We start from the raw sequence: 27,441 nt of genomic DNA, 5'->3' as shown, positions 1-27,441 counted from the left end.
CTGCTATCAGCACCACCGTCTCCCTGGAAGAGGCCGTTTCGATTGCCCGGGAGCGGCCGCTTTTAATGAACAAGCGTGGAAATTGTGACTAAGCTCTGTATGTTTCTGTGAGAGCTCAGAGTGAACGCACGGTCTGCTTCCTGCCTTGACCACCCACATAGGAAGGGAGTCAACAGATTCGCATAATTGTAGCTCCATTCACATCACAGTTTATTCTCCACATAAAGGAAATGGCTCACAGATTCGTTAGGTGCGGCTCAGGAACTATAAAGTGGTATTGGCTCATTTAGGCAGACGAAGAGTGGAACAAAAGAGAAGAGGCTTTCATTGTGGCAGTGGAGCATAATGATTTATTTTTTTCTCACACAAATGAAACGTGTTTTGCGGGTGACAGACCGGCACGGAAATGAACAAAGAGACACACGTATGTCCACAAGGGCGTCAGAGCATGACGGGTTTCCTTCTGCTAGCTTTAGTGGTTTCATAATATGTAAAGAGGGAAGGTAGCAACGCCAATGCTAATTTCCTCCGCTGTCAGTCAGCGTGCAACTGTGAAATCTGAAATAAAAAGTTTTTAACGGCTCATCTGAAACAACACCTTTAAACCACATCCAATATTCACATAGGGGCATTCACACCCACACACACACACACACACACACACACACACACACACACACACACACACAAAGAGCATGGACATGTGTTGTTGTGGCCCATCAGGGAGTGTTTACACCAGTGTAAATGTGCACTTTAACAGCCCTCTCATGAGCCAAGGCTTGCAGTCACTATGTGAACAGCAAATTTGCCTGTGGTGTTGCAAATGAAGCCTGTGTGCAACCTCTGTTTTGAGTGTTTCCTTAGAAACTGAGTGTTGTCTTCTCGTAGCAACAACATCACAACTGCAGGAAACCTCAAAGAGGAAATTCAGTTAGTGAAATCACCTTCCAGGAGACGAGGGCTCAGCTACAGCCCGCAGGCCCCGCGACCACTGAGGGGATAAATGTTTCCACTGAGATCCTTGACTATTATCCCCAGTTGCTTTAAGAAACTCTGTGGCCTTGATGATAACACTGTGCCACCGCACAAGCCTTGCATGTGGAAAAGATCACTGATCTAAGAAAGACCAAGCCCCCTTATCAATCTGCTGCTCATGAACAAGAAGGGAGGGGCGTGCGATTTTGAAGTTGGTGATAATAATGTACTCGTGGAAGATTAATTAAAATATTTCTGATAGCTTTTTCCTTTTTTTCCCCCTTGTTCCGAGCTCACAGCCAGCAGAGGAAAAGCATGCAGCAAATTTAGTCTTTTACAGTGGGATTAAGCTGCTATGAAGACAAACTGGATCTTGTAGTCAAAACAGAGGAAAAGTCCGACACTGCTTCAGTTCAGTTTCCCTCCATCCACAAGAAACTAATCTACTTAATGTGAGATGCTGAAGATAAAAAAAACTTCTTTTAAGCTCCTAACTAGACAGAAAAGACCAGATATCAAACACCGCTTTATGTCTTTAATTGTCCAGTTTGACTCCAGGTGATACTTCAGTAGATTTGGTGAATAAGCCTCCATGTTAAGTTAACCAAACTTCCTTCTAGGTGTGCTTATTCAGTTTTGTTTTTAGATCTTTGTTCTCCATGATGAGAAAAGTGATATCACTGTCAGCTCAGCATGATACACACAAAGCTACAGCCAGCAGCTGGTTAGCTTCTCTTAACACAAAGACTGTAAACAGGAGCAAAGCTAGCCTGGCTCTTTCCAAATAAAACAACGGACCAGAAGTATTTACATGTTTTACTGCTGTGTAAGTGTAAAAACTGCTAGTTGTAGTTTTAATTGCTTTAATCTTTCATGGCACGTAACTTGTTAAAGCTAAAAAATTGTCGTTTTCATGGTTCATTTGTATAGATTTAAGAAACTGCAAGAATGAATCACTGCTTTCCAGGTGCTGCTCTCACTGATTTCACTATGTCCCCTTGGAAAAAATGCTACCTTGTGTTCAGTCACATGTGTGCTCAAATTGAAACCACCGATATGAATGACACTGAACCTCAACCTGAGCGGTGTATAGCTACAAGAAGCCATGTCTGAGCAAACAAATACATGTCAAATGCAGTGCAACAATTTCAGCGGGCAAAAATTATGGAGTGGGAAAAAAAGTTAATTATGATGAAATTAATGCCTTTATATTTTAGACACCTAGATGTACAGACAGACTTCTGTGGACAGGATACAAGTGACGTGCTACCACAAATCTGAGTTTATCTGGTTTGCTTCATCTGAGCAATTCCCCTGGGCCCATATCGACAAGCTTGGTTACTTTACCAATGTCTCTGTCCCATCCGCCTCAGGGCTTCTTTAAAAGCCAACTCCGACTGTGACTGAGGACCGTTGCAAAAACAAAGAGACAAGTGTGCCTGGTCGAGCTGTAACAGGACATATTTTGTGTTATTTCACAGCAGGATTAAACTGAAAAAAAGGAAAACCTAAGTTAAGCACATTAAATCTCCATGAAGGACAATACACGACCAGAGCCACGGGTAATCTTTGTAATACACCACTTTTCCAAACTGCCTCTAAATCCCTTTTCCCTTCCAGCAGTCCTGTTACGAGATAAGTACTAAACAAACTAATTTGTTCATGTTGTAGTTCGCCTCAGCCTTTTAGTATCCTGTGAATTATACTCTCAGAGGAGCATGTCAGATGTAATTCAATTACAAAGCTCGGCTCTAGTGTTTTTGTCTCCCTCTAATTTGTTTAGAGACCCAGAGAAAAGACTGGAAGAGCTGCTGTCCATGAGGCTGGTCCTTTTCCGAATATTAATTAACCCACAGATGCGTCCTCCTCTAACCCACGCACTACAATTTTGAAAGTTAACTCAAAATGTTAAATGTCTGAACAAATGCCCACGTGTGCGCATCAAAGAAGGTATGGGGCGTTTTCTGTATCCTGTGGAGCAGTTGTGGTTGAGCAGAAATGACAGGTACTTGACGTCATGCTCTTCTTCTTCACACATGGACACAGCATTTCCACGTTAAGTACACGACATACAGGAACCTGCATCTTGTAGACTTGTAACGGTCGAGCCAAAATACCATGCAAGGATTAAGCAATAACAGAGGAGAAGATGAGAGCAGCAGGCTGGGCTGGGCTACACTCAACATAAAAAAAAAAACACTCCTGAGATTAACATGGAGCCAGGTGAAACCAAGTGAGAGGCAGCTTTTAAAAGCCGTTCAACACAGACGTTACATTAGGGTCCTCGACATTTAGAAAAGCCCCCAGTCGCCGAGTTTTGTTTCTTTACACCATCTAAGTGTTTGAGATTATAACAGAAAAGCTCACGGGACTCCAAGTGTCAGATTCATTACAGCTCCGCCGTCCTCAGTTCGTTTCCTGCTCTCACTGTACAAAGGGAACTCCTTCTCTGCCTCCATTAATCCTGCTCAAGTTGGCTCGGCAATCTCCCCAACTAAATAAGAGCAGAGGGACGCTGCGATGTGGGAGGCCAAACAACAGCTTGTGCCACTTTCACATGGGGCCAGACTGAAACTGAGAGTGAGCTAAGTGATTGCTACAGATGAAGCTCAGAGCCCGTGCCTCAGCTCTCCAACACTAGAGCCTGAACTTTTTTTTAAGTTTAAGTCAGAGGGTCAATCAAACAGTTTTGGGGCAGAGGAACCGCGTAAAGAAAAGAACAAGTTTCAAAGGTTATCTTGAAAGTAGCTATATAATTTTAAGACTGTGAGATTTATAGAGCTTTCAAACAAAAGGCTTCTCTTCCTCCTCTGTTGTACATCAGGTCATGACATCCTCTGTGTAAAAGTGTAAAGACTTTGTTCTTTCTTTCTTTAACATCTGAAGAGTCTCAGCAGAAACACTTTAACTGGCCAGAAATGTCAGATGATTGAGCACAGGCTGTTTCCTGCATGTAAACTGTACAGTGGGCTGGTATCATTCATGCTGACAGTTAGACAAAAGGGACAAATTTCATAGTTACACAATCCAACAATAACCACCCAACACCTCAACTTCGAAAAAGTCAGACACACACCACCACGCCTAGCAACCAACCATCTGCTTCCTGGCAACGTGCTTCCTCTGCTCTCATCAGCTCCAAAAGTAAAATGTTTTCCCCCATTAGGAGAAAAAAAAAGAAAAAGAAAAAAGGAAAACAAAGAAGCACACAAGGTCATTTATGGGTCTTTGAATCATGGATTTTTATACCAACAAAACAGTTTAGACAGTAAATATGTGTGGAGGACTCTTAGTGTTTGACAAAATGAGACATGACAGATAATTAGCACGGGAAGATACAGAGTGTGAACGAGCCTGATAGGGAAATGTACGGTGGCCACAACAAATCACTCAATCTGCTTATGCCAAACTCATACCAGCCACAAAGTGACACAACCCATCATGTCGAATCGTCCGTGCTAATGTGTTGAAGGTAAAAAAAACAATCCATGTGTGATTACAGTGACTGGTGGTTATCAACCTCGTAACTGATGTTCTGTTAATGGAAAAACACTGATGTTCCATGTAGAGAGTGCATAAACTGACCCTATTTTGAGTGGCACTTAAAACATTTAATACACGCAAATTAGAAGTTGTATTAAAGCAGAAGTAAGCGATCCGGTCGTTTTGGCTAACTTCTTGTCAGCCGATGGAGTTAGCAGTCCCCGCCCTCGTCATGGATCTATTGGTCCTCGTCCCTACGTCACCACATTCACGCGCATCCCTTGGCTGCACACACAGAGAGGACCGCCCCTTTATGCCGTTCTCTCTCCTCATTGGATAAAGGTTGTAGGATACAAGGAAAGTTTTCTCCTCGGCTTACAGCAGAGCAGAGTGACTGACAGACCCGTGTTTCAGACCAAACTCTCTATGTAAGTGATTGCTGTCGGAAGATATAACTATATAAGACTTATATTAACACAAATATTCCGCTTACTTCTGCTTTAACAAACAAGCGCTAGTGTTGTCTACACAGATCATCTTCTTCCACCTAACTTGAGAGTATGATGGCTGTGTGCATGTCTGATATCATGTTTGTCTTACCCATAGCTCATTGGTCTGTGGATTTACTTGAAGAGATCAATACATTCTGTTTACTACCTGCTAAACACACACGTCAGCAGCATGCATCCCATTTCCCCATGATTGACAAGTCTGCTGTGATATTGTGCTGCCGTTTCATTAGGAAAGTGCTTTTAACACCAGGTCTTAGCATGTAAAGTTAACAGCTATTCAAGATAGCCATTACATAATCTCTCTGCTTCTCAAATTGCTGCTTGTTTAATGCGCTAATAACAGCGACAGACTCTGGTAAACACACGGTGCCTGCAGGATGTTATCCACTACGACCATAGCGCTCCTTCAACCAAGACCAACTGTGCACATTTCAATGAATGAGATGAACGTTGGAGAGTGTTTTATATCTGCATGTCCACTCGGTAAAGTTTAGTTTAGTTTTTTTTGCTGTCACATCTGTTCTCCGAGTCACTTGTCCTCAGGCACAATGAGGGGAACTTACAAAATTCTTATCTTACATTTCTCAAATAATATCTATCTGAGGTCCCACTAACTTCCCCCTTTAACTAAAAATGGTCCTACTAACTGTCTCATTCTGCAGACTCAGTGACATTCGGCTGACACTTGAGACGTCAACAACGACAAAACACACTTGCTGTCAACAAATTAACCAATCTAAACATAATAAATCCCTTTACTGAGATCAGATAAGATTTGCATCGTATAAAAGGTCAGCCAATGTCAGTTTCTGCAGAAAGCTGTTACGTAAAGCCAGCCCCTCTCACGGCGATGAGATGATAACAAACAGGAAAAAGGCAAGCAAAAGTCCCTCTAAGGTGAAGTCTATTTTGATGAGGTACAGAGGAGATTAATGGTACCAAATCTTCAGTGATCCGCAAGTAAGTGCTAACAGCATTAGACAGCAGCTTTCACCCCAGGAATTGAAGCCTCAGCCCACCTGAGTGGCTTTTAGTATCAATGTCAAAATCAGTTTTGAGGAACTGATCAGTCCCACACTCAAAGCAGGAAGTCTTAGTGAGCCAGCACAATGAGTTTGCACCACTGTATTCTGGTTGTAACAAAGCTTCTCTGTACTGAAGGTCACTGTGTACCAACTGAGAAACAAACAAGAAAACCTGTTTTCATCTGTATGCAGTGCGTTTTATGCAAAACTGTGAAAAATGCATGCGATCATTTTTCACAGCCAAAGACGTTGTTTATTGTATTTGATCTGTGGTCAAAAGCCCCAAAAATATTCAGTTAATTCTCATAAATAGAAGTGAAAACAACATTTTTATTGTTTTCATCAAAAAAAAAAACTATACAAAAAACATACATCAAATCTGCAAATTCATTCATGATATTTTGACTTGAAAAATTACTACAATTATTACCATAATAATTTGTCTGATGATCAACAAAATTGATCACCAACATACTATTCAAGCTCTGAATTAAATGCGATAAAAATATGGTTGCGTTAGCTGTGCCCTATAGTAACCCTGTTGACTCTTCACAGCAATGACCTAAATAACAAGCCAAAGCTTAAAGTAGGCTCTCGACTCACATTCAAATGCCATTACATCAGGATCATCCTACTTTAACTTCCGCTTACGTCAAAATGTATAAAATTTGAAACTGCCCCCCTGCACTCGGCCAGCTGTGATGTGACATTAAAACAGCGTCTCCTCCTCCGGTTCATTTGGAACTTGCACTGGCACAGACGAGGGTTGAAACGGTTTCACTGCGGCCATATGGTCACCGTATAAAAAGTGCAGCTTAAGGACACGTTTAAAACTATTAGCATTTTGACCCTGAGGATGAGCAGTGGAGTTACTGCAGAGCGTCGTCCAGGCCGCGTCCGGCCCCGACACGACACGCCGACTTCTCAGCAGCAGCTCTCCTCCCCTCGACGCCCTGTCATGTTAAGCCAAGCTCTGGCTCAATCTAAGCCTCTGAGAGGTCGTGGCCTGAAATGGGAGGTCAACGTTGGGCCTCGCTGAAGGCTTCACTGCCTCCTATCGACATCAGAACAGACTCCTGATACAAGTCTAGACTTCTGATAACAGATTGTTTTTATGTGGCAGCACAATCAAGTGACTTTCACTGAGCCGACTATACACGCATTTTGTGTTCAACTACATCATCCCCTGTAATTCAACACACAGCGCTCCATTGTTTTACGCAGATGCCCCCATCATCGCTGCCTCACATCCTAATGCCAGACACATGAAGCTTGTTATTTCTGTAAATAAGACTTGGAAATATCACTGGAAGTAACATTTAATGCAGAACTACAACACAAATATATAATCTACTACCATTCTTCACATTAAGATGGAAAGACAGTCAAGGATTTTCAGAGGAGGGGCTTGCGATTTTGAAGTTGGTGAAAGTATAAATGCAAATTTTATTTCAATTTGCATAAGAACATAATATTAATATTCATCGTGTGGTATATTATGTGAACTTTCATTTATTTTAAACATAAATGACAGGGCATAAAACAAAAACTGTATGTTTGGAAACCTACACTGTTACAGTACCTTAGTAAAATTATAAGACTTTTCACATTTTAATAATTTTGAACTGAGCATCTTTGGGCTCAGACTATTGGTCAAACATTTGCACAGGAAACATTATTTTTTGGAATTTTTTATAACTCATTGAGGAATTTATCATGCATTTCATCACAATTTGTAGGCCTACTGTTTACATCTGATATTGTTTTATTAAACTCATACCAACGTTTATATATCAGCGGTAAAAACAAAAAAAACTGGCTGAGTTAAGATCTGCTGTGCCCAACACATCTCTGTCCTGTTTTATAATTCAAGGGCTGCGACAACCGAGCTGCCACATCTCATGACTCTTTGGATGACAATACAGAGAAAAATCACTTAAGTAAAACACACTGTCTTGGAGGGGGAAGAGGAAAAAAGGTTTTCTAAAAACAGTGAAGCACTGCCACTGAAATAAATGCTTTTAATGTTAAAAATAATAATAAAAAAAAATCCACATCCAGTCCAGCCCTCTTCCATTATATAAGACGGCGAGGCCATTATATTAAACTTTGGGAAAGTAACAGTATAAGAGTGCGTTCATATCCTGTGTGTCTCATTACATACAAATACTAGAGATTAATATCTTGATAATAAAAATTGAGAAAAAAAAGTTAAATCAACAAATGGATGTAAGGGAAATTAAAAGTGGGTGTGAATGTTTAAAAAGCTCCTGTTGCATTTAAACTAAACCAGCTCTGTAAATGAACACAAGACATGTTCATGAAAACCAACTCTCCTGAACGCAGGACGACCTTCCAACCTGCTCTAAACCCAGACCCCAGAGTTCAATATATCTGTAAGCGTCTCATATTTTCCAGCCAATTACTTTGAAAACACAGAAATTACTCATGTATTTCTAGATAAAAAAAGCTTTATCCACATCATAACAGCAGTGCTGTGGTTATTATGCACCCACTCATTACAGTCAAGTATTAAAAAAGTCAAAGAAATGACGTAGTGGGTAAGTAAGAAAAAAGAAATCATAAACCGAAGCGAGGATTAATGAGATTTTAAGATCAACGAAAAACTAATTCAGTTTACAAAATACAGACAAAACACATAATAAACAGTAAATATGACAGGTGACTTTTCCTATAGATACAGTACTGCAGTCATGTTATTGTAATGAAAACCTCATAATGTGCAAAATGTAGTGTCATAGTAAATATTTCTGTATATATACACAGAAATATACATATTTTAAGAGTGTGTTATAGGTGTGTCAACATTATTACTGTGAAGAAGTTGTAAATGTATCTTGGGTGTACATGTGTCTCCATATTATCTGGTTCTTCTACCTTGTAGGTCAGTGGCATTAGGCTACTTTAACCTGACATGCAGCCGCTTAATCTTTGAGTCCAATTAACCTTGTGTCATCACACTCCAACTATTCCAGGAGGCAGCAAAAACCCTCATTAACCTAAATGACATGGGTATTAGTTTCTAACTGGAGTTCATTTGTTTTTGTTTCATGTCCTGTTGACTTAAATCCACTAATTAATGAACTGATCTTCACTGTAAACATCGTACAGTAATTCTCCGTTTCCATGAATCAGTAAAGCCAGGTCTTTTCTCCGCACAGCTAGAGATTTTCAAATATTACAGTAATGCAACCGCTAACTGCTGTTACAATAATAATAATGATGGTGTTTGTGTGCCATAAGATTACATAAACAGACAAGGCATGTTTTCAAACAAGGCACTGATGCGATGTTGGAAGCTCAGAGGACTCGGTCAAACTGCCAACTCTGTGGATGGCGGGTCAGCAGAGTCAAAGGAGGGAGAGACATAGAGAGAGAGAGGGAGACAGAGGGAGGGAAAGACGGATGGACGGTGGGCAGGAGTTAATGCAACAGAGCAAAGCCCTGTCGTTCTGCCCTGCTACAGTGATCTGTTTGTAATCCTGCTTCAGATGTTTGCTTGGAGCTAGGATGGGAGCCACACACAGTCTCCATTGTTAGGTAGTTCAGTGGTAGGATGAGGGCGTGGAGGAGAGGACACCGCACCAGAGCGTATATGTCTCTCCACTGGAGAGATGCAGCTGCTCTATTGAGGACGAGGAGCTCCGAGAGGTTTGGGACTGTTTGACAGCAGCTGGCAACAGCTTCTTCAGCTGGTAACTCGGTCTAATTATCAGTCTGGAGATGCCAGCAGCCTGATTTCCTGCTTTCCCCAGGAATATATGAGAGGCAGAGAGGCACATTACACAGCTGGCCATACACCGCCATGTCTGCCAGTGGTTAAAATGGAGGACAAATTGTGCAGCATCCTGAAGAGGAGAAGAATCGACTGGACAGAACAAATGTGGGAGGTGTTTCATGGAGGAAAAAGTTTAATAAGAACAAAACACCCAAATGTCACATTGTGAATAAGTGAATCATGCAAATTTATGAACTTTGAAAACTACAGTAGGAGCACAAAGTGTCATTTTGAATCGACAGTCACCATGTGTTTATGACGGTGAGACAAGAACACCACAGGGTTCACTGTTGGCCTGGTTAATGTTCTCAACCTGCAGCCACAACCTATAAAAAAAAAATCAGACCACAGTGCTCGTGTTTGTTGAATATTCCCATGACACCGACTGAGCAATGACAGCATTTGCACACCTTTTATTACAAGCAGCTCAACAGGTTCAGATCATGAGAGCTTTAATTGTTTTTATGATAAAACGTGTTCTTATGCATAAAAGTTCTTATAATTCAAGTCCATCCACCGGTTTGCTTTTATTAATGTTAGACTGAACTGTCTGTACTAGTCATGCTGTGTTCACAGACCAACCCAGACCCAGACATTGACTGTCATTACAACATTACATTACCACATTACCACATTATTACTCAGTCCTCGTGGGTCAGACAACAATATCTTCCTATTCAGCAGTTGTTCTCATCTTAACTACACACCTGTCATGTGTTGTGTCATGCATGTTTGTAATGCTGATGTGGTGACAAAACCGAGGTGTTTCCAGGACCATATTCCTTCATAACACCAACACACACACGCCCCTGCACACCCACACCAACAGAATAATTTACAGGGATACGCCAACATTTTTTACGTGTCTTGCCTCACTCCCGAGTCCATGACAAGCAGACAGACACCATCCTTTCGACTGTGCGTGCAGTAACAAGGGAGATAGAGCCTGTATTGCCTGCAATTAGCTTAGCTCAAACGCTGGAAGTGTATGGTGTTAGCCTGCCTCCTACCCGAGCAGAAATCAGCAGTCAGAAGCTGATTTCATTTTAGCTCTAAACTCTGTAAATATATCACTTTATCGACATTTCAAACATGTTCAGGCGAGAAAGTAGCCGTTTAGATCAGCAGTGTGTCGTTAATTTGTCTAAATAGCTTTTACTTTGAAATAGGAAGCTAACCTACCCTCAATGTAGCTAGCTTGAACCAAAATAAACCGTCCTGCATTTTGACCGATCTCGTCCCGTTACCGGCATTTGACCGCTCAAGATGCCTTACCGGAGAGTTTTGTCAGCTCTAAGACGAAGATCGGCCCGCCGGTTTCCGTTTAGAGTTGCTGAAGAGTGTCTCTGATGACTTTAGGTGGAGGCAGGCTAACACTACCCATGCACTTCCAGCGTTTGAGCTAAGCTAATTACGGGCGATACGGGCTCTCCCTTGTTACTGCGCGCACAGTCGAAAGGATGGTGTCTATCTGCTTGTCATGGACTCGGGAGTGAGGCAAGACACGAAAAGAAAAAAAATGTTGGCGTATGCCTTTAAGTTATCGGTATGAATTGAAAACTGAGCAGTCATTTTATACAACACAAAGGAAATAGCTCTGGTTAACAGCTTGATTTGGGGCAATTGAACATTTAGCTCTATTATCAAACGGACCCTGACGCAGTTGATTTAGATTTAAGACTCACTTTTGTTTGCCTACTGAGTAAATAAAAGTTGACTCAACCAAACAGTTAATCATAATTACTGCCCACCTATTGATCAGAGTCCATTTAATTAGGCACTGTTATCCCTCACCCTCCGACATCACTGATATGGGGATTAAGTGCTGAACATGCTTCTGAGTAATCCTAGGAGCCCACAGAGCAACCACTTACACACCACTCAATCAATGAGGCTTGGGATTTGTGGTAAAGCCACGAGCCCAGTGTGAATCTGTATTTCCTGGGCAAAGTCCTTGTCCAAGGTCAGGACTGCTCATTTTTCCCCTCTGCAAAAAGGAGTAGTTGCAGTGTACGGCGAGTCTGCAGCTGACCAGCAGCCCGAGCCTCCATCAGAGTGACAGCTGCATCCACCACAGCAGGAGCAGAGGAAGGATGAAGCATCTCAACTCAATAGAAACAAAAAAAAAGCAGCCTAACAACCCTGCCGTTTCTCTGGCAACGGCTTGCTGATGCTGCTGTGTTTATGATTTGTCTCCTCCCACCTCTTATCCCCATGCTCCTCCCCCCAGTGGATGACAAAAAAATCCCCCTTTTTAATCAGCAGTGACAGAGCCTGACCCAGATTGCCTGGAGGAGGCTGCACGGTGGTGTGGTGAGGTTTACTGAGGCCACAGGGTTTTCGTGATGACGAGTAACAGGGTGTCACAAGATGTGTATAGGACATGATGAAGGTGACGATGCAGCAGGGCGCCACGCAAGAGCACCTTTCAGGCCACTGAGTGTTAACTGCACTGCTACAGATGGTGGTGGTGGTGTGGGGGGAAAACACAGAGACGAGCTCGTGGCAGTAACCAGAATTTCAACATGCAGCTCTGCAGGCTGTGGTGAGACTGCCTGTGGGTGTCATATCTGATATCTAACACTGATACATTTCATACAGAGGTCTGACCTATTTACCAGCTCCCAAATTCAGGCCGTCTCTTTTTCTCTGATGGTCCAGCTGAGGGATGAAGGCTTCATCGGGCTGGAGAAGTTGGCCTCGTTCATCAGTGGAACTTTAAAGACAAACTTTAAAGGGTCAGCGAACGCCTCCGACCGCGCTGTATTGGGGCTGGTTTCACACTGGGCGGCCGTGTTTTAGACCAGTCTGAATACTGCTTTTAGGTTAGTTTGCTGCAAGTTACATAGTTTCATAAAAAATAATGACTGGTCTTATTTTAAGCCTTTAAAGTTACCAGGCCTTTTTCCCAGGCTAACTCTGAGCTAGCGAGCCAAGTTTCCATGGTAACACTCGATGACACCTGCTGACCACTGGTACTGAATGACTAAAAAAAGCAAAAAGAGTCCTACTTAGTATAGTTAGGAAGTAGATATATCTGTGTGACTGATGAATATGGGCATCTGTCTGAGGTCTGACCATTAGTTTGATCTAAGCCACAGTAAAAGTCAATCTCTGACACAAAGCCACTCTCTGCTGCTTGTGGAGATCATATTCCTTTAGCTATACTAACCTAGCTAACATTACCACCACAACCCAAAGATACTCATGAGACAATAATATCTGACTTATATAAAAAGCGACATAATAAAAGATGTAAGACTGAAACTACAACATATTTTTATTTGACTGTTATGTTGTTGTTGTTTTTTAATAAATTAATTTAAAATGAATTGATGGCCATTCACATGTGCACATACAAATTCATTCATTCAATACTGAGTCAGAGTTTCTCAAGCTTCTCTAGTGTCCCCCCTTTTCACTTCTTGTTTTTGAGATTTTATGTTTTCATTCATGAATCCTTTGAAAAACAGCAACTGTGAATGACTAATTTCAGAATATTAATATTAACTGCAAACCTTTTCAAGTCTACACGATTTTACTTCAAATTTTAGCCAAGATATAAAAAAGTTAAAAAAAAAAAAAATGTTTTAGCTGCTGGTAACGGGTTCATATGTGTTGACGTTTTTCTCCTTCACCTTTCTACAAAATAATGGTTTTACCTTTGGATGTTTACATCTGATCTGACCAGACTGGACAGACTGTAGCAAAACATGCACTGGCATAATTATGGGATTGCTGCCATACTATTCCACAAAAACAGCAGATTGACCGGGGGAGGCGATTCACTTCAGCGGTCAGATGATGAATCCTTTAGAGGCTACTATGTGGCCTGTCGCACAACAGGGAAAAAAAAAAAAAAATCAACCTTGTTCTTCATCCACACTCATCTGAGGTTCATTTAACATTCTCAGATATTTTTGTACACCCACCCACCCAATCTGATTCCTATCAGATCTACGTGTAAACAAACAGCTATTTTAACCAGCTCTCCTCATCTGCAAATAGCAGCTGAGGAAAAAATGTGGAATTATTAACAGTGGACAAACACGCTGTGCATGTTTTGCCTCATCACTGCACAGGACTGAGAGATGCCCTTATTAGATTCAAGGAAGGAAGGCAGACTCAAATCAAATAACTCCCTCTGTTTAAATTCAATGAAACTTTCACTCGGGGCGGTCACTAATCAGTCAGTATGACTTCGCATTTTCAAAAGCAGACGCGCTGCAAAGTGTCCCTCTGCACAGCATTATGTTGGCTCAGTTCCCCTCTGACTCCTTTACATGATGTGATACTCAGAGTATTTGGGGATAATTACTGATTAGCTTTGACAGAGCAGCAGCATGTTGTTGACCAGTTGGATACAAGATAATCTCATGTTTACTGCCCTCTCTCTACCTCTAGGACCAGACTAAAAGTAACAGTGCAGGGTGGAGTGGGGGGTGGGGGGTGGCCGCCGCATTCGGGCCCACAGCACAACGTCAGCGCCTCTGGGTCACCCAGCTCGTCGTGGCACTGCACACTGTGGAGCCTGCTGTCACACATGGCGGAAAGACACACAGTTCATTACAGTGATGCAGAGGAGCAGCGGCTGGCTGACAAACGTTTTACTGCAACAGCGTTTATCATCTTGAGATAAAACAAACTGGTGTTGCTAGGCAAACTCAGCATGCAGCTTATGGCAGGGACGGAAAAACCCATTTAGAATCTAATCCTTCAAGATGACATTAACATGCGCTGAGTTTAAGTAGCTTATATAAACGCCCTACTGCAGCAACTGTTTGGAGTCAGAGCATTTTAGCAGGAATGTTGACAAGTCTCTCGAGGATCCTTCTGAGACCTTTGTCTCTGCGACTACTGCCATCGGTTTTCCTACCGAACCTGAAGCTAAATTTACCCTGCATAGCTGGAGTGAACATAAAATGATGAAATATAGCATCAGAAGATTTCTGAAATATTTAAGTTTGAAGAAATACACAGCCGATTGAGTCAAAGACAGTTCTAGGGCCTGGAAATAAAATACAAACCAGTGGTTGGCAGCAAAGATAAGGGCATATGGAAATGCAAATTTTTCATTACTTCTACTTTCCTGGTAGAAGCGGTTATCTAGTCTGAGGCCACGATGGAAAAAAAGGACCTTTGTGTTTCTCTACAGCTCGTCTGTCCTTCCTAGTTTGGTAGTTTGGTACAGAGAGAGAGAGAGAGAGAGAGAGAGAAGGAGAGAGAGAGAGTATGTCTTCTACAGTCCCTCTGACAGGCTCGAATTCAGCAATAAAACTCAGAGGCCTTTCGTACTTTTGGCTGCTGTGCTGCTGTATCCAGCGACTGCTGTCTGTCACTGGTGCATGGCGTTGTAAAGTCCAGCTGAAATTACCATTAGACGCCCCTTCTTCCAGTCAAAAATCAGTAATGGCAAATGTGATACGAGCAGTGCATTTTTTCCCCCGGTGGAAACGTGTTTGGTGATTCATCGAGCAAGTCAAGGGGAAACTCAAGACTTGGAACTGTTTACATTAACTCACTGAAATATCTGTTCAAATATTTCACCGATTGCTCTTAGGGTTTGCCTGAAAAATCTGCTAATCTAAGTCAACATTTGACCTTATCCAATATTTTGCTGCATGACCGCATAACTGCAAAACTATCAGATTAATTCAATATTGGTAACAGGCTACACTTAGATATTAAACTTGGTAATTACAACTGCTAAAAAGCACTATATTAGAGCTCTTATTGTTAACATGTGGATGTTAGCATTTGGCCTCAATTGTTGCAAAGCTGATGCCAAAGTCTGAAAATCCTGCTCAGACACTGAAGTCTGACTTCAAACTCGAAGAGAAGAAGACGACAGGCTTAGTAAACAGCAACAACAAAAGGGAACATGCAATACTTTTCTTGATTGCTAAGAAAATGATAACTGTGAACTGGAAAGATACAAAACCACCAACCATAACTTGGGATCTACACAATGGAGTGATTGAAAATTGAAATTATTCGAACAGAGGTGGAACTATGTTACTCTGTATAAGTGAGTGATGGAGAGATATGGGTTATTGTAACATTGTTGTGCTTCTCTATGACTGATAACTGTACTGCTGCAAATTTACTTTTTATAATTTATTTAATTCATGAGGTACTTTGTCAGTGAATATTTTGAACAAAACAAAAAGTAAAAAAGAAGTAAAGTAAAAATCCAAAATGTTATTGTTTTTGCTGCGACACACCTGGCATGTGTTGTAAACACGGTTGTAACTTTGGACCACAGACAACATTCACAAAGGCTAACGTTAGCTAGTTCAAGCTACAGCTCTGTGCTATCATGAAATTTTGTTAGTATTGGTGCCGTCAGATTTTTGGTTTTGTGACATCCCTAATTTACACATCATTTGCACTGGCTTAAATAAGACGGTGCCACTTATCCTGGTGAAAGAAACTGCTTTGGAAAGAAGATGACACTTGAAGCCACTTCTCCATCAGCACTTTGGATCTTATTATACATTTATCATTCTTATTATGCAACAACCAATGTCCACATGTCCATAAAAAAGCATGACATTGATAAATTAATAAATGTTATACTTTCAAACTCCCCCATATATGTACTGTAGCACACTGACACTGCATAGTGTGCATTACAGTTTAATGAAGAGACCCAAGGCTGCCTAAAAGCTTCTGAAACGTGCAGAGGCAGCTGGGTGGAGATTGTGCTGTACGACACACGATGTCAGCTCTGAGCCTCTCTCTGTGTCCTGTACAGTACATTTATGCAGTCGGGGGTCCTGTGGGAAGAGCCAGAATTAGCGGTGGATAGTGAAAGGTCATAGAGCAGTGGGAATGGAGATCCTGTTGACGCAATCTGTCCAATCATATTTGTTTCCTTTGGCCAGAGACAAGCGCCTGTGTCTAGACTCGAGGAACAAACCAAAACAACAGAATCCCATAAAACGCATGCGTTTACATTCGACCCCGCTTTTCAAGCGGCTTCTTGACGACGGTGATCACGGCATTTCAACTGGTTTCTTAACTACACCTAAGTGCTTCCCTTTCAGAAGAAGGCGCACCACTTAGCAGCGCAGGCTCCTAAAAATCTTAACAATGACAGTGAACATATCTGAACCAGAGAGAGACAAAGAGCTCTCTAAAGTGTCAGCGCCGATCCTGCCTGAGTGTGTTTTACAGTTGTTTAAACCACAGTGAGCCATGTCTGCTGCTGTATACACAGTAAAAGCAGGCAGACGAAGCCTCTGGAGGAGTTGTTTTTCACAGGCCTGTGTGGTATGCATGTGCGTCCCAGCCCACTCAGACCTACCTCATGGCTGGCTGGTTGGCATTCCTGCCTCGCTCTGTAATTATGGCTCTTCTCCAGGCCTCTCGGCTCTGCTCCCCCTACATCTCCATACCCTGACAGGGCAGGCGACCCGCCTCTGTTGAAGGCGCACACACTTTTCACCTGGTCATATAACTCCCACCCTAATTTAGCAATAATATACCCCTGGGTGAGAATGTTCTTCGACAACCGCTGAGGGCAACAGTTGTGGCGAGATGGGAGGGGGCGCTTTAACACCTGCAGTGACAAAGTGTCGGTACTTCTAATATTCTGGTGTGAAAATAAGGGCGCAGTGAGAACAGAGGAAGTTCTTCTACGTGTTCATATAGCACATTCGTTTGTAGCTGTTTGACATGTAGGCAGAATCTTCCTGGTCTCAGATTTGAGAGGTGATTTCCTCTCCAATTTCTGTCTGACGGCCTCTTACAAGATTCTCTGCAGAGACAAAACAACCTGAAAGAGATTCACAGCCACATTCTAAAAACGTAGATAAAATTAGATAATTGTGATGTTGACATGGTAAAACTATCTGAGGTGTGTTTACAAAATTACATGAGACACAAGACTGAAGCTGAAGCCTCCAGGACTTGTACGACACCTACAAGAAACATGCAAATATTTGGACACAGATGTTTTTCGAAACTCAACTTTCTGTTTCTGCTTCAACAATGTCAACTTGTTGTCGTAAACTGATGAATAATCCAAATGCATTATCAGTATGTGAAAGGAAATCTCTCAGAATTTCAGACAATCTGCTCCATTCATGCAGCTGGGGGCACATGACATGCCTGCAGCAGAAGGATTAGGACGATCAGCTGAGTGCGACTCAATACCACATTGTTCCTCGCTGCTCACCGCTTGTTTTTCCTCCAACTCTCCTTGCAGCTTATCAGAGGAGGACAGAGCCAAATCTCTGCCCCCCCGCCCCCCAACGCCTGCCAAACTTCAATCACCCGCAGTCCACTTCCCCCTGTAAACTGGTAACAAGCCACAATGGTGGTGCCAAAGTGGCAAAATGTGAAAGCCTTTTTTGCCACTTTTTTCGTGCTCCTTATTGTTTTAAACAAAGCTCAAGGTGCTTTTTTTTTGTAAAAACAGTTCACGTGTACAACTAAATACAGCGAATGGCAATTAAGAAAATCAGCTTTGGGCTTGAGATTACAGACGACACACTGCTGCCTTTGTTCGCAGGTCACATCTGTATTTGAGTGACAAAAGGCAGCCACACAGCATGCTGCTGTGTGAATGTGTAGAAAGGGTGTGTGTCAGCCTGAACTCATCCTCCATTCAGCTACTCATTGTCTCTGCTCCACGGTGATAACAAAAAACACACACTATGCAAACAGATCTCATCTACTCCATCAAAGGCTGATGTGGCAGCCTGGACAACAAATTAGAAGGCAGGTCACAATCAAAACAAAGAACCATGCTATCAAATGGATTTGAGGCTGTGGCTCACAGCTGACTGTGCATAGGTTTATCAAGCAGGGATGCTCGCTTCTGAAAACGCTGCTGTTTATGATTTTAGACAAAAAGCCTTGGCAAATAAGCTTCTTCTCCTGCCAATACTTGTTGAGAAGTCTCTTGTCTTAGACATGTTTGAAACTTGATGAGATGTCCCCCTCATGTCTGTATGGTAAATAGCTATATACTATATATGTATAGTGTATAGCTGGAGCTTTTCATGAATTAAATAAGATATCACATTTTGATTCGTCGGTTTTAGAGATGGATGGTGGATTTTGTTTACATTCAAAACAGAGTCTGTGTCCTCAGTCCTTGTGCTAAGCTATGCTAACTGGCTCCTGGTACAGGGCAAAATACTAGTGCCAGGAGGCATTTAGTCTACTTACTTAAAAAAGCCACAGAGGTAAAAAAAAAAAAAAAAAAAAATCCTCCATGGCTTAATGAGAAAAGTATTAAGCTACTGACGAAAATAGCAAAATCATATCACAGCAATTACACATCCCAAACAGCCCAGTGTACATTCAGGATTTTGCCCAGAGAGCACTTTGAATGCACCTTTAAACCTCAAAGAGCCACATCAGCAGCACCTTGCCTTTGAGAGGGGACTGAGCAAAGCAAAGACATTTAACCCACTGAATCCTCTGTCGTGGAGATTAAAAGTTTCTAAGATGTGCTCACCTGGCACTCGCGTGAGCAGGCCTGTGCTTGAACAAAGGGAGGTGGTGTGCAGCAGAAGAGCACAAATATATGGTACCGAGTGACTGTGTTGACTCAGACTATGCAAACACAGCACCTGATGGCGATGGGTAAATACACCCATAGCTGACTCTCTGCTGTACCAGTTTCAGTTGCCTTGGGAAATCAGTGTGCTGCAGTAAATAGATTTTTACTTTCCAGTGTGATAATCATCTGTTTCCTTGAGCGCTGCTTATCTTTAACAGCAATTTAATTCAGCCAATGATCCCCAAACCTTCCTTCATCGTGGCCTTGAGGCAATCTCTTTCATTTTTTGCACTTTTTCTCCCAAACCGATTGGATGCAATGTGGATGTGAAACATTTTGTTCATTACGGTTTAATAAAATATGGCTCACCGATATAGAGAGAGGAGTCTTTCTTCTTCACGTGGTCATCAATATAGGACACTCCTAGAGGCTGCACCGGCGTGGCTCCGATACCCAGCAGCACCTGGGCCCCGATCAGCAGCAGGTACATCATGTTGGTGTTGGCCTTGTTGGAGCACACAAAGTCCTCCGTCTGCTGGGCATCCTTGCTGCTAGTGTTGGCGCATTCATCCCGTCCCATATCAGTCCTCCTTATTTCCCCTATCTCATACTGATTTGTTAGAAACTCCGGGAGAGCTGAGAGTAGAGCGCCGAGCGCCATGACGATGCCCCCGCAGCCTATCAGTCGGGGGCGATGTGCTTTGGCCCCAAAGTAGCTGACAAACAGGATCAGCGCCAGGTTGCCTATCTCGAAGCTGCTGGCTATCACTCCGACGTCAGCACTTTGCAGGTTGAACCGTCGCTCCAGGGTGGTCAGCACGCTCACCTGAAAACGACAACAACAACAACAGAGCAAAGACTCAAACCAGGGTTGTGTGAAGGATGCGGGAGAAAGCAAACAATGTGGCACAAAAGCGAGGATGTCACAGAAATGTCACATCACCGTTTCCTCACATGATTTATCAGAATACATAAAAGCATTTCAAATCCATTTAATCTTCTCTGTCCCATTCATAAGTGGAATTAATGCAGTGGTTCTCAACCTTTTTTGGCTTGTGACCCCATTTTGACATCACAAATGTCTGGCAGCCCCCACGATCTCGTGATCATTGCGGCCGTCAATCAAGATGGACAGCTAAGATATTTTTAAAATGCTGCATTTTATTTGAACTCGATTTTGAAAGTATAGAATACAGTGTGGTGTTTTTAATCATAATTTCAAAAAGAATAATAATTGGTTTAAAAAATATATTTTCATCAGTAATTTTTTTTTATCAATTACTAGACATTTCAGGCGACCCCATTTGAATTCTAGGTGACCCCACATGGGGTCCCGACCCCAAGGTTGAGAAACACTGAATTAATGTGTGATCTGTTAAAGCAGGTGAAAACACTGGGTAGTTTGCATCTTGAGGCGACGTGCAAACACAGATTGCAGTGTGTTTGTTGAGGGCACAACTAACTCTGCCTCATCCTGCTCGGTTAGACGAGCCCAACAAGAGCCAGCGGCAGCAGTAGTGAGCAAGTCCTGCCTCAGAAGAAGTGATGAATGATGCCTGTCTACAAGTCTGCCCGCTCCACCCAACTCATTTTTTACATTAAGATCTTATCAGAAGAAAGGAGAAAACAAAATGCCAGTCATTATCTAGATACAGATCACATATTAATATCAGGTGCAAATAGTATAATCCATCTGGTCGTGCTCCTGGAGAAATCATCAGTCACATCATTTTACACTAGACTTTTCCACTGGAGCGACAAGCTGTTCAGATGTTCCACACTGTGGCTCCTCCCTGCCAACAGGCCTCTGTTTCTGATTAGCTGTGTGCACAACAACATGGACTTCCACCGCTTTAGTTAGAACGACTCATCACAAGCTTCTCTTTCACCAGCTGTCGGAGCCGACCAGCAACTTGCAGCCGAGACAAAACAAAGCAGAACGGTTGTCACAATACAGTTTGTGATCCAAAGGACAGTGATAGAATACTGTAAGTGGAGCATAATCAGTCTGTTGTATGGAAGCGCAAGGATGTGTTTGCTTGCTAGTCATGTGTGGGAACAGTCTCTCCGCGGCCCGCGAAACCGCAGAGTCACATTTAAACAGTTATCAAGCTATTTTGAGATCTGTCCCAAACTGTCCTTGAAAGGGCATCACAATTTTCCATCTCACAATTGGCTCCGTTGGAGAGTTTTGATTGAGCTCTAAGAAAAAGAGGATCCTGCCAACACAAACATCCCGTTCTGCAAAAAGCGACTTCACCGCAAGATGAATCAGCGTGCCGGTTTGTTGTTGGAACACTTTTCCATCAAATACTTCATTATGCCCATGTAATGTACACAGTGGATTTGAGTTGGAGCAGAAATTGTCTGAACACAACAAAACTTTTTAGGCTCCAGACGATTCAGTGCTTTGGGAGCAAATACAGAGGTAATTTTTCTCCTTTTTTAATACAACTGAACTTGATTTCCACGTTAAACTTGACATTAAGCATCACACACTGTTAAATACAAAATATCATACGGTATTTTTGTGATCATTCTCTGTCTCTAAAACAGTCATCAACATTACTATCTACAAACCAGCCTAGGCGCAGGAAAAGAAATCAACTAACAGGACAATTATATTTCAGAGTTAATCTAAATTTGTTACTAAATTCAGTCCTGAACCAGAGACGAAACCATATTATCATATAATCTACGATCTGTTTCCGGTCCAGTTTGAAGATTTGCTTTGTCTGAAGCCTGTTTGCTTTGTCACTAAAGTTTATAAAAGAAGTCGTCCTCTGTGACTTTTAGAAGTGACAGCAGGTCGTTCTTGCAGCTGCTCAGCACCCAACTGCAGTGACTCCTTCACTCCAGATCAGGGCATGGGGAGGATGATTGTTGGGAGTTGTTCGTGTCGGTGTCCTTCAGTGAGTGGATGGAAAACTTCAGAATGAGTCATGACGGTTCTGCCCCTTGGGCGGCTTTTTCTCACAAATGCAAACGCACTGGACAAGCTGTATTTACGCCTGGCTGGCTCCGCCCTGGCCTTACTGGGATCTGATCACAACGTTGCCGCATCCTGTACTACACCATCTCTGGGTCTATCTACACAGTAACGCTGCAAGAAAATAAAGCAGAGGGAGTGAAGCCATTATCTAATCAGATCCCATCCTGTTAAGGGAGGCCTGGGCAAGAGTGTGTGTGCGCGACTGACAGCTTCTGCAGTAGAAACACTCTGGATGGGTTAAGCTCTCATCGCCAGGTTCAACATGTTTGTGCACTTCCACTTAAACAGGCAGCCTTCCAGGAGGATTAAAGCCAGAATAAATTATACAGGAAAAACCGAGTGGAATGCAGACTGGTCAGTGGTCACAGCCACATTTTGTCCGGATAATGACTCAAACTGTGGAAATGTTTAAAATCAGTCGCATGGCAACAAAACAGACATCGTCACTCTGTGTGACATCCCATCACCTTAGAGAAGAGAGAGTCTTGTCTAAAGCACAAGGAATCCCAAATTCCCCCAGCTTATTTCAGCGTGTACTGACAGGGTCTGTATTATCAGCAGGCAGAAAAACCTGCTCACTGCTGACATTCACTTCAGCACATCAAGGTTTAGCACAAACGTGAAAGTGCTGAAATGCTGCTATTTGTGAAGGCACGGCAGCTGTTTATAAGTGAAGCCTTGGCTATTTAGAATCATTTCCACTGTGTTTTATGAGGTGTGACTTACTGAAGGTTGACTGAAGGTTAGCTAAATGTACTTTAACAGTTCTGAATGAGCTATTTTGTGTCTAAAAGAAGCCACATCAATAGCATTAGCTGTGAGCACAGGAAATATTTTCTAACTTTTTTAATTCATTCATCTCTGTTATGAACGCGGGTGAACTGTTACACAGTCCAGCAGATTTTTAGTAAACTATCTACCAACACCACCAACACTCATTAACACGTTACTGTGTGTGTTTGTTTTTTAAACACATCAACCGCACTGTTTAATGAAATGCAAGGCTGACAGGAATGACGAAATAACATTTAAAAAACACCTCTGGGATGTACGGATGTTTTGCATTAAAGCTGATTATAAGTAATAAGTAATTATAAGAAGTAAAACCCAATCATTTCACATCTCTGCGTAAATTGAATTCATGAACAAACAAACCAAATACGTAATTATTGGGACTTAGCTGTCAATACTGATACTGACTGTAGGACATTCACGTCCCTGTTTGGGCTTCTCCCTCCGACACGCTGTGGGTTCACTCAGTTGAGATGAACACAGCTCAGGCTCAGGTGTTAGTAGTCGCACTTTGCAGCTCAAGACCTGAAGTGTCACATTATTATATTATATCCAACACACCTTCAGTTGCTGCAAACACAGAAATCCCACATTGAGCTTCCCGAAGATTTGTGCACAGTAATAACAATTTAAATCAGCTTAAATTAGCTGCAACACTTATTAACAGCATGCTTGAGTGGCCGACTACTTCTGGTACATTTTACAGTCATCTGACATCAAAAGCTGCTACACAAAATTTGCACATAATTTGTTCCCACAATTTTTAAATGGACAGAAACAAGACAAGAATTTCATGAAATCTACATAACCAACTCAGGTTATCAATACCCTTGTTGATTTGTTTCTATAATAATTGAAACTTACTTAAAGATGTCACATTGTGATGCATTTTTTTCAATTATTTTTTTGTACACTACATCCATATAGCAACTGATTGAAAAAGTAGTCATCAGCTCAATCAATATTGAAAAGGGCTGGCAGCCCTGATGTCTATTTAACCACGTCATCAACTGCTGAAAAGAATCATTCATGAAATTATTTACATCAGATGTTAATTTCCAATGGACCTCAAAAGAGGATAAGAGGATGTTAGTTCACTCTGATATTAAAGACTAGACGCATCAAAGTGAATTTCCGAGAAGTGAGAGGAACCCTAATAATTCAGGGAACAATGACGATCTCGTACTACTTCTGTATTTGCTGTGGAGGCTGACAGGTTGCGGTCAGGCAGTCTAAATCAGGCCATGCAGCATGTTGCTAAGTGCCTTGTACAGTAAGCAGCTCAGAGAAAGCAAAGGGGCCATGATAGTTGAGTTTTGTCCTTTTCCTGCCAGCAAACACTCTTAAGTCCAATCATCCAATCAGAGACACAGCAGTAGCTCATGTAAGATGATTCCCGTTGACCAGATTGTCACTGGACCAGGTACCTTATGTCCTGCCCATGTAAATGAAGCTAATGTAAATGAGCTCGGCTCTGTAGATGAAAGCAAGCAGGGGGAGAAAGCCTCATGTGTTTGTTTAAGTAAATGATCCCCGCTTCACATGGAGCCCTGGGTTTATTGTTCAAACTGTCTGAACAGGTGTGCAATACGACATGCCATAAAAAATGCAGAACTCTGTTGCCAATTTTTTTATATATCCGAAATGCAATTGAGTGGAACAACATCCTCTTTTGGTAACCATCCTGACTGTGAGTGGCACAGTTGTGGCTGCTCTGTGGCTGCACAGTGCTTGATGCTCAACAGGTCCACTTACAGAGAAGATAAGATGTTCCACTCCAAATATGGCCAAAGCGTTTAGGCTTTAGTCTATTAATTGTGACTGAGCTGGGGGGAAACAGTGTTATTCTTGGAGAATAAACATTGCCAATGTCAAAACTAAATGTTCACAGTGGTTGCCTGAGGCTGCACGGCTCCTCTGGGACACTTTGAGGAATATTTTGGAGCGCTTCAGGGAGCTTTGTCTCACAAAATCTATATTAGTGTCTCTGTCTCTTTCAGATGTTTCTGTTTTGATTATTTTTCGTTGAAACAGGATCACAGAGATACACATCTTTCTGCGGAAAGAAGTATGACAAATACATTTAAATGCTTTCTCATCGTTCTGGTTGCTTTTGTTATAAGTCTGATAAATAGTAAAACTGAAAGTAATGAGTGAAACTAAAAAAAAAAGGGATAAGGGAGGAATGAGGGGGAGGGTGTCCTTGACCTTGAAAGGCATTTTGGGTAAATGAGCCAATTGCTGCCTTCCTAAATATGAAACATCAGTTCCAACCAAAGATTAAAAGGTCATCCATACAGAGATGATTCAAAATGGGCTTAGTTTGATTCCTGATACATTAAAGACATGAACGGCAGAATGAGGTTTTCTCACAACAACCATAACCTAACTATAAGACGGGACAGTTGACCCGCATGAAATCTGTCCTGCAGGCTGCACTTCACCAAGACAGACCGACAGGTTTGAATCTCATGTCATCGCTCAGCCCAAAGGGAGCCGACCGAGCGGCAGAAAACCCTCAAACGTAAAGCCCCGGACCCGGATAAGACAAGTCTGGATATGACCTAGAGCAGCAGCAGGGTCTCAAGGTGCAGGCAGTGTGTGTACAGTGTGTTAATGTGTTGAACTCACCAGGTAAGCTCCGACGGTGCCCTGTGCCAACATGAGGGCGCATTCCGATATCAAGAATATCTTGATATTTGAGAAGCATGAGGACTTTTTACGGAGGCCGTCTGCTTCCAAAATGTCCCCGCCGCTCCGGTCCGAGTCCCGGTGCTTCTTCATCTGCATCGTCCTTCTACTTTATCCACGCGGTAACACTGTGGAAAAAGCCGAAACACACTCACTCACTCTCTCACTCACACAGACACACGGGAGGAGATGAGTTGAGTGACCATGGGCGGGTTAGACAGACACCACCGGTTGGTTCAGTGTTTCTCTTTCTCTCTCTCCCGTGAAGACTACATTCACGTCGGTGCTGCTCGTCGCTGAGTCTCCTGTGATTCAGAAACGTGTCCTCCTCTCTCATCTGACAAGGCTAGGAAACACACATCCAAACTCCGCGGGGCTCTGCCGGTCGTCTGCGCCTAAACATCGCCTCCCCGTCGACGCGCAGGAACATGTGAACTCCCTGAAGGTATTTGCAAAGGCACAAGTAAACCACAGAGGCGCAAATTTCTGTCAAATCGCATGTTTCCGTCGCGGCGTGTCTTCTTTCTTCTTTTTTTTCTTTGAAGGTTTCAGCTGCAGGTGTTGTAGGTTGGAGTTGGAGACTTGCTGCTGCCCCTCCGGACTGTCATGGTCCTTCACGGACAATGACTGCTGTCTGTCTCTGCGCTGCCGCCACCTCCTCTCCCCGCTGCCTCACTCTCCTCCAGTGTAGTGAGCACATGCACGACCCTAGAGGCGCTACTGTGTCTGTGTCTGTAGCAGCTTCACACGAGTGAAGTCTGCTCAACTCGCCTCCGACTTAAGTCATCACTACACTAGTCCTGTGGGGCCCCCGGTGTGTGTGTGTGCGTGTGCAATGCTGCACAACGAGTTTCTAAAGACGTGCTGCGGTTTACTGATCTATAATTTCCCCACATCTGCAGGATTTTTGTTTTGTTTTGTTTTGTTTACTTTCAGGGCTGTAACTATAGGGATCATTTTTAGAGCTGAAACAACATGAGGCTTGTTGTGGAAATTGATTACTAAAGCGACTAATCTATTCATCAAATAAAAAACAAAATGTCCTCTCAATTAGACTCCCCTAGGGTAAGAGTTTATTGCTCCTGTGTTTTCTGGATTTTAGACAGAAAGTCGGACCAAACAAACTTTTTTTTTTTTTTTTTTTTAAACAGATGTCATAGATTTTACTGTCAAAACTGCAAAAAATGTTGTCTGACACTTTTCCTGCCAAGACTTATTCAAGGCCCCAGGCTGGTAGCTTTAAAAGCTAGCTTAAAGGTTGAGGCATGGTCGCCATCTTGGCAGCTAGTTTCTTGCTAATTACAAAAGGGGCTGTGGGCTGCGGAGCCAGACTTTGGTGTGTTATATCAAAGATACTCTATATGTTTATAAACCGTCTTTGGTTATATTTTAACAACTAGCCAGCATAGCCCTTGTGAGTGCATTGTGAGAACAGCAGGGTGTGGACTGGACCATTTAGCTCAAAGGCTAACTAACTAACCTGAGACTAGTTCATTTGGGCTAGTTAACAAGCCAGGTGTGCTGCTGAGCAGTGCAAATTAGCGCTAACATAAATAAAGAACTTTGAGTTTACATTTATTTTCACTCACCCTAAAAAGAGCACATGAGTTCATCATGTCCTGGTCAATTAGCTCACCTAGCTAACGGCAAACTGT

General features: G+C 42.5%; 1 protein-coding gene across 1 annotated transcript in view; it reads right to left on the bottom strand.

Moving 5' to 3' along the window:
- slco3a1a (solute carrier organic anion transporter family member 3A1a) overlaps positions 1 to 26,801 on the bottom strand; it is a 35,492-nt gene extending 8,691 nt beyond the window's left edge. Inside the window, exons 1-2 of the mRNA XM_085779199.1 lie at positions 25,727 to 26,801; positions 19,681 to 20,137 (exon numbers count right to left, since the gene is read on the bottom strand). Coding sequence (XP_085635325.1) covers positions 19,681 to 20,137; positions 25,727 to 25,885 — 616 coding nt within the window. The 5' untranslated portion in view covers positions 25,886 to 26,801. The remainder of the gene's footprint in view (positions 1 to 19,680; positions 20,138 to 25,726) is intronic.
- Between the last annotated feature and the right edge of the window lie 640 nt (positions 26,802 to 27,441).

Source organism: Trachurus japonicus, chromosome 6, assembly GCF_045865225.1.
Source record: "Trachurus japonicus isolate A0001 chromosome 6, Traja_1.0".
Lineage (NCBI taxonomy): Eukaryota > Metazoa > Chordata > Actinopteri > Carangiformes > Carangidae > Trachurus > Trachurus japonicus.
The sequence above is the reverse complement of the archived record's forward strand: the minus strand, read 5'-3'. Positions and strand labels throughout refer to the sequence as shown.